The sequence below is a fragment of the Lissotriton vulgaris genome, chromosome 5, assembly GCF_964263255.1.
Source record: "Lissotriton vulgaris chromosome 5, aLisVul1.2, whole genome shotgun sequence".
NCBI lineage: Eukaryota > Metazoa > Chordata > Amphibia > Caudata > Salamandridae > Lissotriton > Lissotriton vulgaris.
The window spans coordinates 1,886,219,289-1,886,231,890 of record NC_141693.1 but is presented as its reverse complement, the minus strand read 5'-3'; the positions used below and the strand labels follow the sequence as shown (position 1 = coordinate 1,886,231,890).

The 12,602-nt window shown below is 41.5% G+C and overlaps 1 protein-coding gene across 1 annotated transcript in view; it reads right to left on the bottom strand.

The window, feature by feature from the left end:
* Positions 1-12,602, bottom strand: part of LOC147717627 (E3 ubiquitin-protein ligase TRIM39-like) — a 213,899-nt gene that overhangs the window by 69,804 nt on the left and 131,493 nt on the right. Inside the window, exons 4-5 of the mRNA XM_086924421.1 lie at positions 7,146-7,168; positions 5,683-5,795 (exon numbers count right to left, since the gene is read on the bottom strand). Coding sequence (XP_086780547.1) covers positions 5,683-5,795; positions 7,146-7,168 — 136 coding nt within the window. The remainder of the gene's footprint in view (positions 1-5,682; positions 5,796-7,145; positions 7,169-12,602) is intronic.

Here is a 12,602-nt window from a genome sequence, read left to right as displayed (position 1 = left end):
AATTTCGACGCACTTGTTTATTAAAGTATCTATCCTGTCGAGCACGCAATTACTACCTGGGTGTTTAAGAGACTTCCTGGCCCTTTTCCCTTTAGTAGATTTACCTACCCCACTCACCCCTATGCCCTCCATAGATTTTCGCTTCCCAATGTTTAAGTGTCCAGGTATGTCCAAGTGTCACTAGAAATGAAGTTGGTTAATGCCCACAAGTCTGCCTTATCAAACAATACTTAATACAGTATTCCCTGTCACAAGAAAATGGCTAAATGTACAATGTATGAGCCAATAGATCAAAAGAATAAGCAAAAGTAATACAGGGTAGATAAATTGAAGCAATAAAAAAAAAGTCACTACAAGAAAGGAAACACCATTGAAGTCAGCTGGCCAAGGTGGGATTTTGCTTGCATGCCCGTTGTCAATATCACGTAACGGGTAAGGACAGTACCTTTCTTGACTTGTACACCGCACAATCAAGGGGGGTGGCCTTGCCCTGTCTCTTCCTGTCAATGGTGGGCAAGGACGGGACCGCCCTTGGCCCGGGCTTCGACAGTGATTAACCTAAATCATCAGGATACTGCCTTCTGGTGAATACTCTACCTATTCCCACATTCTTCCTTTGGAATATACTAAAGCGCCAGACTGGATCCAACGCGGAGAATGGAACACATTGGTGGAGACCGTGTATTGATCTCATAACTTCAGATTTCTTTAATCAAAGAGTCATCTCCATAGAATAGGGAGGAGGGAGGTCAATGAGGAATCTGCAGTTAGAGTAACCACCAGAAAGAGCTTTACCGAGGTAAGTAACTTGTCCTTCTGATGAATGCTTCTAATAGTTCTCTCCTTTAGAATACGCACCACAGCAGTACCACCCAATGGGAGTGGAACAAACATTCCCTCAAAACCAACTGAGCAAAGAAACCTTCCTGCTGGAGCAGACTATACAGACAGTAGAATTCTAGAACATGGGCACTGATGCCCACATCGCAGCCTGGCAGATGTCTAAAACAGGTACCTCTCCTGCCAAAGCTTGCACTTCTTGACTTGTGCATAGCAGGTTTTGATGCAGAAGGCTATTCACATTGATTGGGTCCTCTTCTGCACTGTCTTGCCTTTCTTTACACAAAAAAACACAGGGCTTTAATTGCAACTTAATGCCCTCCTAAGGTCAGGGGGCTGGATTCTGTCTTCCTCATTCAATGGGTGCGGCGCGGAAAAAATGTTGTTAGAATGATTGATTGACCAATATGAAATGAAGTCTCAACTTTTGGAAGGAAGGCCAACGTCATTAGTACAGAATTAAAGTGTTATCTGTAAGCATCTGCAGCTCACTCACGTGGTATAACTGACTTAACTGCAGTGAGGAAAATGTGATAGTTATAAGTGCATTAGGAACAGCTGTGCATAGGCTTAAAAGGCATGCACATGAGAAACGTCAAAACCAAGTTCAGTACCAATAGGCATAACAAAGTGGGTGAGGATTGTGAGTAAACCTTTTATGAAACAGACAACAAAAAGTAACTTAAACAAGACTGTTAGACAGGAAAACACAGAAATGTTGAAGCAGCTAATAAATAACCCATCACTGTGCCCGCTGCATGGCCTTGCATAAAAAAAGTCTGACTTGTAAGGGGTCAATGTTTTGGCACCATACCAGGCAACAAATCTTGGCTCAGCGCCTAGCATAGATTGAATTCATACAATGATCTGACTACAAGGATGACACAAACCATATCCGTCGGGATGTCAAACACATTCAGTTGCTACCCATCAATCTCCACGCAAGGAGGTGTAGGTTTCAGAGACTTGCATGCAGGACCCTGGATACCACCCTCTCTTGGCCCAGTACAGGCCGATGAAATGCATTGGGCCTGGTCTGTCTAGATCTTCCTTATAAAGCAAGGCAGGGAAGGTAGCAGTGGAAATAGACACAGGAGTCCTTACTTCAGTTCCAGCTAGATTGTGGCTACTAACGTGCACCTTGGAGGAAACTCGACTGCACAGAATTGCTGACACGGTTTTCTCAATGGTGGTGAACAGATCTAGCCAACTATTCACCGTTGATCAGATATGCGCATCCCCACCTTGGAATGAAGATGCTAACCATGTTCTGTCAGCCAACACATGCCCAGTTCATTTGCTCTGGCATTCAAGGACCCCACTAGGTGGTTGGTGACCAAGAAGACACTCCAACTCCTATCACAGGATTCAAGACCTCATTCTACCCTGCCTCTTGCAGAACTGCATGGCCCTCATGTTATCTGTGTACTTCTACTTCTGATAGATGGTAGACAGACTTTAGAGCCAGACAAATCGTTTTTCAGTTTGCTTGCTCTTTGCTAATTAGTCTGGTTCAGAGTTCACACAGTCTGACTTTTCTACTTTCTGTTTACTGTCTTTTTCCAAAGTACTGACTACTACTCTTCTCTTCATCAGGACAAGACCGGGTTGTGCCAGAGACCATCAGAAAAAAAGAGGTGACTAGGTCAACATGGGTTCCTTCACCCTTTCTCCTTTTCCTATTGTCGCTTTGCCTATTTATGTTTTCTTCTAACCTTGATAAATTAGTTAATTGTAAAACTTATGAGAAAAAAACACAAACACCATAAGCAAAAAAAAAAGAGCTAGCTCTCATCTTCCCTTACAATCCTCCAGACAGAGAGTAAAAACGTGGTTATAAATGACTCTAGCTTAAGCAAGGGAATTCTGACCACGTAGATTTCTTATTAAACAGAAATAACCAGGTCAAAAGTCTTCCTTTTTTAGTGTCAATAGTTTCTAGAGACTGTTCTGTGACGTCGCCACCCCATCTTTCAATCCCCTAGTTTTTACCTGTGTCTCCAACCTGCGCGAGCGGTGGCCCACCTGTGTTAACCACACCATTCCTACAGTGTGGCGTCAGCCAGGCACCTCTCTGGTCTGTGCGATTGAGAGGGCTTGTGGCTGTCTGCATATCCTCTTGCTTGTCTCTGCCTGCAAGCATCTGGCCTCCTCATGTACTCTTGAGTCATCCTCTCTGTCCTCGACTAATTCCTCCCCAGCTTCCTCTTTTGGGGTCTAATCCTGGAGAAGAAACAGAAATCTTTTCTTTATTTGTGTCTTTCTTTCCTCTCACTCTCTGGTTTGCCATTCTTTCCGTTTAACCTTTTCTTTTTCCTTTTAGGTCATAAATAGGATGATGTGGGAGATGGGCCAAAAGAAACTGCAGGTAAGTCCTCCAAGGTGTCCTCCGCCTCCTCATAATTAGCCTTTTCTCCAAACAGAATGGAGCAATCGAAGGGTATGTCCATCAGGATCACTTGCACATCTCTAGAAAACCGGTTGATCTCATACAGGCATGGCTTCTGAGCATGACACTGGTGCCAATAGCTCAGCCAATGCAGTCTGTAGTAACAAGGACAGTTTGGAGCACATACTTGTCTGCATTCATACATTCGCATTGTGACCATCATGCATAGTTTGGGATACTGAGGGCCTGAGGTCTTCTCGGATAGCAGACAAGATGTCTATGGCCATATCACAAAAAGAGTGGTTGTATCTACCCAAAAGACAAACTGCAAGCTAGACTAGCTGAAGAAAGCATCGGCTTTCCAAAAGCATCAGTTTATTTCGTTTTCCTATCTGGAATGAGTCAAAAAGAAATTCAAATATACCTTGCTTGTCAGAGCCTGAACAATCAGGCTCTCTGATAGAAAGTCTGAGTCGTTGGTTGAAGAATCTCATTCAATACATTTGTTTTCATCTCTATGGTGAGCTACTACAATTCAAGTGTCTCAGCTGCCCTCCAAACTACCACTGAAAACAAAGCACCTTCTGCTGTTGGTGGCTCAGATGGTGAGTCTAGCTCCCTTTCAATGTCAGAAGATGTGTCCGGCCCACTGGCATTTTGTACGTCAAACTACAATGCATCATCAGTATGAAGGAGAAGTGATCTGTCCCCCCTATCTCATTATCATCAGTTTCCGCTGGGATAATGGGTGCCTTTTCCAATGGATCTGAATCAGATCAAAATAAAATATGAATCTTCTGCTGATACTAATGTCAATGTAGGACACAACACTGTCTCAACAGGTATTATTTAGAGGACAATTTCACTTTCAAAGAAGCATGCTCATAAAATGTGCAAGGGAAGGGAAACAGGGAGGCAGAAAAACTCTTTAAGGCCAATGAATGCAACATCTGTCGTGCATTTAGCCAAAAGCAAAATAGCAGCACTCAGTTACATTAAATGCCATTTAACCTGTATAAAACTGTGCACAACAGTACTCGTGAAATATAAAGTGAACGGCGCAAGTGACAATAGAAGGGTTATATACAGCGAAAGACAGTGCAGAAAAGAACATTAATATATACATTTATATATTGAACTCTTAGAGGCTCCCTTACATAAATACATTTAGGAGTACAATTAATTTTGAGGGAACCATGAGGGTGGCGCCAAGGATTGCGCTGAAGGGTCGACGGCGTTTCGACCTGTTCTAATTTTAGGTCATCATCAGGGCCAGGTTACAGTATTTATAAGAGTGCATGGCCCATGGCGGGGACAAGAGTTCAATACGGCGGGGCACGTAATCGTGGGGGACTCAGGATAAGGAGGAATCGGACTAGGCTCAAATAATTATGCCAATGGAGAGGTCGGGCAGGTAGAATGATTATAGCGGAGTCTCACAAGGGAGATGTTGTGGGCACTAGAGTATTACCAAGGATTGAAGGCGCGAAACGCGCAGTGAAATCCGGAGAAAGACTAGGCCTCACGAGGGAGAGGTCGTAGGCACTGGAATAGTGCTAAGGAATGGAAGCGCCGGTGCTTTGCGGTTCACCCGCACATTGCTCCATTCCCCTGAGGATCTACAATTTATTCCGTTCCGGAATCAGACTTTGCACCCCTTTGGCTGTCAAACCCCCAAACAGGCTCCCGCTTTACGGTATAAAAAGTGAATTATGTCAACCACATACTGGGGTTTTTTTCAGAGTTTGTGTGGAAACCTGTGAATGACATGGAAGTCTTGGACAAGAAAAACACTCTAGGTAATGTTGACGGGGGAACCCTTGAAAATAGGATGGTACTGGGCCTGCCACGGGGTTTTCCCTACCATCAAGAAAGCCATATTCCCCTGACCTTTAATTGAGGTGGGTAACTGAGAGAAAGGACGAGATGGGACATCAGGCAATTTCTGACAAATATCTCAATTCCAACCTCCTCTAAAACACATCCTAAGAATATCTGAGCGATTCAGTACAATATTCAGATTATTTATTAAAGCTGAAGTCATTTACCACTTAGTAGAACCAGAATTTTGGGTCTCGTGTATGACTCACATTTTTTTTATTATAGCTTCACATGAACTAAACAGAATGAAGTCAGTTATGGAATTATCTGTTATTAAATGGTCAAATCACAGCGGGACCACTATTATCCTTATGAGGTTGATTCTTTGTGGACCATAACACTGGATGAATAAGTGTACAGGTATTTTAAAGGACTTCAAAGTTGGATGTCTCTAGCATGAAGTGGAGTTTGTATTACTACACTGATTTTATTATCTGCTTTGATGCCTTAAAGCTCTTTAATAGGTTGGGATTTAAGTAACTGAATATTTTGGTGATCTTATAAATATAGATATTTACAATTTACTAGACATTTCATATGGTCGTAATAATGACAACTTTGTGTTTTCTCACCCAATGATTCCATTATCTTCATCTGCAGGTCCACTTCCTTCACCTTATCTGTCTCATTTTCTTTCTCCTTGATGGTATCATAAGCTATTTGCTGAGCTTTGATAGTTTCATACCTTGAAAAGAGATAAGTGGGGATGGCATCAAATTCTCATCTGCTCAGAAGGAAGGTATAGTTAAGGAATTTGAATTATGTCAGATATATGTGGGGATATAACAAATTGATCGAACACCGCGAGACACCTAAGGAATGAGAGACTTCTCAGAGCAATCAGTCGAACTGGGTCCATGTAATAAGAGCTGGTAATCCTTTATATTGAAATATCAGTAGTTTATTCCAACATGGTGTTCATCCACAATCTCAGAGCGTCCTGTCAATTTGGGGCTCCCTCAGCAACTGCTCTCACAGAAGGAACCTCGATCCCCGACACTCCAAGGGGTTCAAATCAATACGCAAGTAAACCATGACATAATACAGAATACAATACAATCTTAAAGAAACACTCTAAACATTCTAGCACATCACCTCCCCCTTAATCAGTAAAAATAAAAGAAATGTCAAAACTAATATCTAACATATTCATTGAACTTAGCGGGAGCTTTCCTTAGTCTACCACTCCGACTGACAGAAGTAGGAGGTAAACCAGAAGCCGAAGCATGAAAACCAGAAGCCGAAGCATTTAGACTTAACTACTCTGATCACAAACTTTCTCCCACACCTCCGTTTGTAACCAATAAGCCCAACCACAATTATCAGAACCATTTTTACTTTTAGCCCCGTTGATCACCAAGGCTTGATCCTTAGACATTCTCACCAAGTAATACTATTGTGGGATACAATAAGGAGTAAAGGACCTCTGAGTGCAAAGGATCAGACACGGAGCGCACCTAGACTGAAAAATGATGGGATTTCCCAAAGGGAAGTACTTGACTGGATATCTAAACTATCAAATAAAGAAATGAGATGTAGCTCTAAGATTAGAATGGGACAAGGACCATATACAGAAAGGAATACAAATGTTCAGTTGTACCCTATAACCCAATATGTTAATGGTTAAAATATTATTTACTCTCATACAAGTAAATAATGTAAACATGCTCTGTAAGTAAAACTATAAATATTTAGTAAATTTAAAAAGGGACTAATAACAAATAAAAGGTTTTTAGTATAGCACATTATACCACAATTTTACTGCTACTACATGCTGTAAAAAATACAACTGCAACACACACATTAACAGTATTCCATTTACCAGTGTCAGAAGGATGGAAGCTAGAGTCTGCATAGCCGGTGACCTTAAGAATACATTGTTCAGAAGCAACCATTCAACACAGTCAGCCACACTGTTCCAATATACATCAAAATACTGCTTTATATACATGTAAGAGTGTAGTGTGATAAAAGTAACTATGATGTCTCCTCAATACTGTTTTGTGTGACGAGCTAATAAAGAAGAGAATCGTACCTGCTCAACACGGTCTTTACATCCTGGGGAGAGAAACATGAAGAGATTAACATAAAAAAAAAAAAGTTGATATTTATATTTAGAAACATTCTTCACAAACTCAGTAATAACAAATAACTATAAACAATTCAAAATAAATGTGTTAATAATGAACACGCACATTTTCTACTGACATCGGCAGATAAAGCATCAAGCACAGATTTACTTGATTAACCTATGAATGCATTAAAAAGACTCTAGAACAGTCGACCTGACACAAACCATTATAAGAGAATGCTGTAATCTAGATCATTACAAAAGGACCAGGTGGCTAAATTATGTAGAAACAGTACTGAAAGCCATAGGGATGTCAAAACTTTTTCAGGACCCCGACACTTGCAAACAAGTCAAGAAGAAATGATTAATGGATCTATATTCCCAAAGAGCAGAACAAGCCGTAGTGAAAAAAAACAGATCAATCAGTCTTCTATTGCATATGACCTGGTTCCACCATTATCAGGAGAGGGTTTTCATGATTTATCTCGCATAAACAATTTGCAGCACAGATTCATATTATTATGCTTCAGACTGCATATGATCCCGATACTCTTGGGCTACCCACAAAATAAATATAGATTAGCAGATCTCGCTCCCTGCCCCTGTAACAACCATACTGTCCAGTCGGACCTGCATATTATACTATTTTGTAAAAACTACTTTGAGGAAAGGAAAATATTTATACTTCCAATCCTTAGGCACCATAAATTTAGGCAATGCTGGGTCGCCATGTATTTTCTAAAGGCTTTAAAAGACCCATTTGTATGTTTCTAAGTTGCTTCATTCCTATGGACCTGTTTAAGAAGAGGAAAAAGGTGGGACCACTTTTTGATAGTAGTGTGTAATTTCATACAAATGATTTTAAAGGTTCTATTTCTGATCACAGCACACTTGTTTAATACTTATTTTAACCAATGTAAATATGTATTAAATAATTTGAAATTATTTTATATGAGCTGTTGTACTTTTATGGTCTATTTGCAAAAGATCGAATAAAGCTTGAGCAGTTGGCTGACGAGCCTGGGATCCCGCACCTACGCGCCTGAGTGGTACTAAACCTGGCAGATATTTGGCAGCCTTCGGCAACCCCAGAACATGGCCTTTCCCTGCTGACGAGGGGTGATACCCCGAAACACGTGTCCAGGGATGGCGAAGACAGCGAAGATAGAAAGAGGATGCATAGCGAACACGTCCCTACATTAACCAGAGTCCTTAGGGGCGACACCGCCGGTGTGTGAGTAGTGTGCGACCCCACCCCCATTTGTAACATTAAAGCTCCCTTGAGCAGTTGGCTGATGAGCCTGGGATCCCGCACCTACGCGCCTGAGTGGTACTAAACCTGGCAGATATTTGGCAGCCATCAGCAACCCCAGAACACGGCCAATCCCTGCTGATGAGGGTTGATACCCCGAAACACCTGTCCAGGGATGGCGAAGACAGCGAAGATAGCAGAAGATCGAAAGATGATGCATCGCGAACACGTCACTACATTAACCAGAGTCCTTAGGGGCGACACCGCCGGTGTGTGAGTAGTGTGCGACCCCACCCCCATTAGTACTGAAAGCCATATGGATGTCAAAACTTTTTCAGGACCCCGACACTTGCAAAGAAGTCAAGTAGAAATGGTTAATGGATCTATATTTCCAAAGAGCAGAACAAGCCTGTAATGAAAAAAAACGGATCAATCAGTCTTCTATTGCATATGACCTGGTTCCACCATTATCAGGAGAGGGTTTTCATGATTTATCTCGCATAAACAATTTGCAGCACAGATTCATATTATTATGCTTCAGACTGAATATGATCCCGATACTCTTGGCCTACCCAAAAAATAAATATAGATTAGCAGATCTCGCTCCCTGCCCCTGTAACAACCATGCTGTCCAGACGGACCTGCATATTATACTATTTTGTAAAAACGACTTTGAGGAAAGGAAAATATTTATACTTCCAATCCTTAGGCACAGACGGGTCACCATGTATTTTCTAAAGGCTTTAACAGACCCATTTGTATGTTTCTAAGTTGCTTCATTCCTATGGGCCTGTTTTAAGAAGAGGAAAAAGGTGGAACCACTTTTTGATAGTAGTGTGTAATTTCATACAAATGATTTTAAAGGTCCTATTTCTGATCACAGCACACTTGTTTAATACTTATTTTAACCAATGTCCACATGTATTAAATAACTTGAAATTATTTTATATGAGCTGTTGTGCTTTTATGGTCTATTTACAAAAGATCGAATAAAGCTGTGTGACTGACTGACTCTAGAACCATAGACTGACTGACTCTAGAACCATACTAAAATACACTATTATAACATAAGAGATAAATGGTCCTTCCAGAAGATAAGATTATTTTAGATAAAGGGACCTCTTTCTCTGGACACAAGAGCAGGCATGGGTAATGGCCATAAATGCATGAGATCTCTAAAATCTTTCAGTGCCGCTTCATGTGGCCCTACATGGAACCCTGCAACAGACATGGTGAGTGCTTTCATGGTAATCAGCTGTTGAATCTTAGACGGGCCTGGCTCCACACTACACTACCTATTGTTGATGCTGCAGTGGTCAGTACCATTACCCTTAAATGCCACTTTAGACATGAAAGTAACCCATACAGGTCAACTGCGATAATCTCTATGTCATAATGCCAATAACACCTCAGTAGGTTACCATGAAAGAACACAAGGGAAGATGGCGCACAGGGCAATAACCACCAGGTCACAGAACAAACAGATAATAATAATAATAATAATAATAATAATAATAATAATAATAATAATAATAATAATAATAATAATAATAATAATAAACATAACAAGGTGCAATGGTAAAACCCTGATAGGTGGCACTCTTAGAGAACACACACCTGTTGGGGAAGATTATAAACACAAGTTCTGGATTGTGGGAAAAAGCAGGAGTGAATGTCTAGTCTCTCAGTTCTAGGCCGCTGGCTGCTCTCAGTGACGTGTGAAGTTGTGCTTGTCCTATATCCTCTCCGCTTCAATGCACTCTCTGCGCCTGAATGGTGCTGCTGTAGAGATCCTATGTTGTCACAGTCACTGCCAGGCCAAGATCACAACAGCTTACGATCTGCCCCCTCTGCTGCAGCCCAGAAACCTCCTCTCTTCAGTCAACAACCTCACATAGCTGACAGTGGCCTAAACTCTTTTGACCCAAGCACTGTTTCACTACTCTAAGAACTTAACCTTGAATTTTTTATTTTCTTCAGATCCTATGCATTGTGTATCCTTGAATTCATTATGCTACACTCCAGCTTGCCTTTTTATCCATTCCCTGCTTAACGCAATTTCATTGGGGTGAATTCTGTCTAAGAAATGAGATTTGAAAAAATATAACTAGACAGTTTCAAATTTGTTTTTATATGCTGAAACAATAACGAAATGTCAAAACTATTCTAAAACAAACATCTTCTGACCCTCAAACCTCAGGGCTTGCAGATGAATGGATGCAGATTAGAGCAGGAACCAACCATATCATGAATCCTGGACCCTGGTTATGGTAATATAGCTACGAGCTATCCTTTTGTTGTTGAATTAAACCTTGGTTGAGGACTATGGTCAGGATGATTGCATTGCTTTGTAAACAGGATTGTAACATTGACATGTGAACATGTATGTTTAGAGCCCTGTTTTAGCTAGATGTTATGCTACCATAGACTAGTGTCTCTGTCTTCATCTCCTAACTTCATTCTACACAAACTGGCATTGCTGGTGTCTGGGAAGGAACAGGGATCCCTCAAGAGTCTCATACAGCTCCTTCAATTATTAAATGTTTTAGCTAGATCCATTTTATAAAGGCCTCTGTTAAAATGTTTTTAGACCCTGTTCAGGGTTGGCCGCAGGAAAAACAGAGAATTGATTCTGGGTCCCAACTGTGGTAGTTGAGATAATTTGCATTATTAAAATAAATCATGCAAGACTTACTGTTCTCTTTAGATAGCAATGGTACCCCAGATGAAGACAGTGCCCAGTTGTGTGACAAGGCAGAGTGGAGATATCAAGTCTCTCCATTCCCCTTTCCTTGAGTCTAGCTCTTTTTAAAAAACCAAAAAAAACAACCATATGTAAACATGTTCTTATGCACACACAATAATATACAGTTACAAGCATTGTCAAATAGATCAAGACAATTCAATGTTCCACTGTATTTTGTCACTTTTGAAAGAGGCAAAGTTCCTCTCTACAAAATTACTGTGGAACTCACGGCCGACTGACCTTTATTGCTACTGAGAAGCATAAAGAAGAGAACCACTTCATATTAATAAGATCCTAACTTGTAAAACTAGGACTGAAGAACCACAGACTCTGGTCTTTAAATTAGTGGGGTTTACCAGTGGAGAGGTGTGGCTCACTGGTTAGAGGCGGCAGACCTGTAAGCAGAGAACGGCCTGGGACCAGGGTTCAATACCCAACGCGGCAGGGTCGTGAACCAGGGGTCAGCGGACTGTATAATTCTCGCCTCAGTGCCTACTCTAACCAGGGAACACACTCGGTAACTCTGGGCATTAAGCTTGCCTCATCTCTACAACGGCCCCCCACAGACACCGGGGATGCCTGGTTTCACCCTGGAGATACCCAGAAAGGGACCATCTCACAGGGAAAACCAGGACGGGTTCCCCAGCGGTCTACAGCGCCAGGACACTCGGGTAGAGTAACAGTGCGCTTTACAAGAATCCCACATTTACATTTACATTTATTGTAAAGCCAAAAACAACTGGACGTACAAGCACCTCATAAGGTGGTTGTAGAAAAACAGAATGACAATCTCCTGAAGCAGAACGCAGGCAATTATTAGCCCCATTTCAAGTTCAGTCTTCATCTGCGGGGTATGAATAAAAAGCATTAGTCTGTCCCTACACTACCACTATAGTGACATCCCTACTTAGCATTTCCCAGACAAGATCAGGATAAATGTGTCAGCACGTGAAGACTTCCTAAGAAGTACCCTCATGTTGTATGGGCCAAGTAGCCGAAACTACAGAGCTTGTTCTAAGATACTCCTTCCCTCGCCTTAGATCTCCTCATACCTTCTCCTGACTCCATCCCGGGACACTATCCCAAATACAAAACACAAAAACATAGAATACACCCACAGATCACCTCATCTCGCTGGAGATTTCCCATGGGTGATTTTCCACACAGTGTCTGTGCTCCCAGCTCCTGGCTCGATGACCTTGATTCCCAAGCCTCCCTCAGTGAGAAGTAACACCGGCTCCCAATTATCAGCTCTCTTCACCAAAATGTATTGTATCCTCCCAAACCTAACTCTCTTAAACAAAAGACGTCATTTTAACTAACAAAGACTACTTTCTCCACCTGCAACAGAAACGTGAGAACAGAACAGATTCAACATGCATATGAAATTTCTAACAGTCCAGCTCAGAGCCCTCAGGGAAAA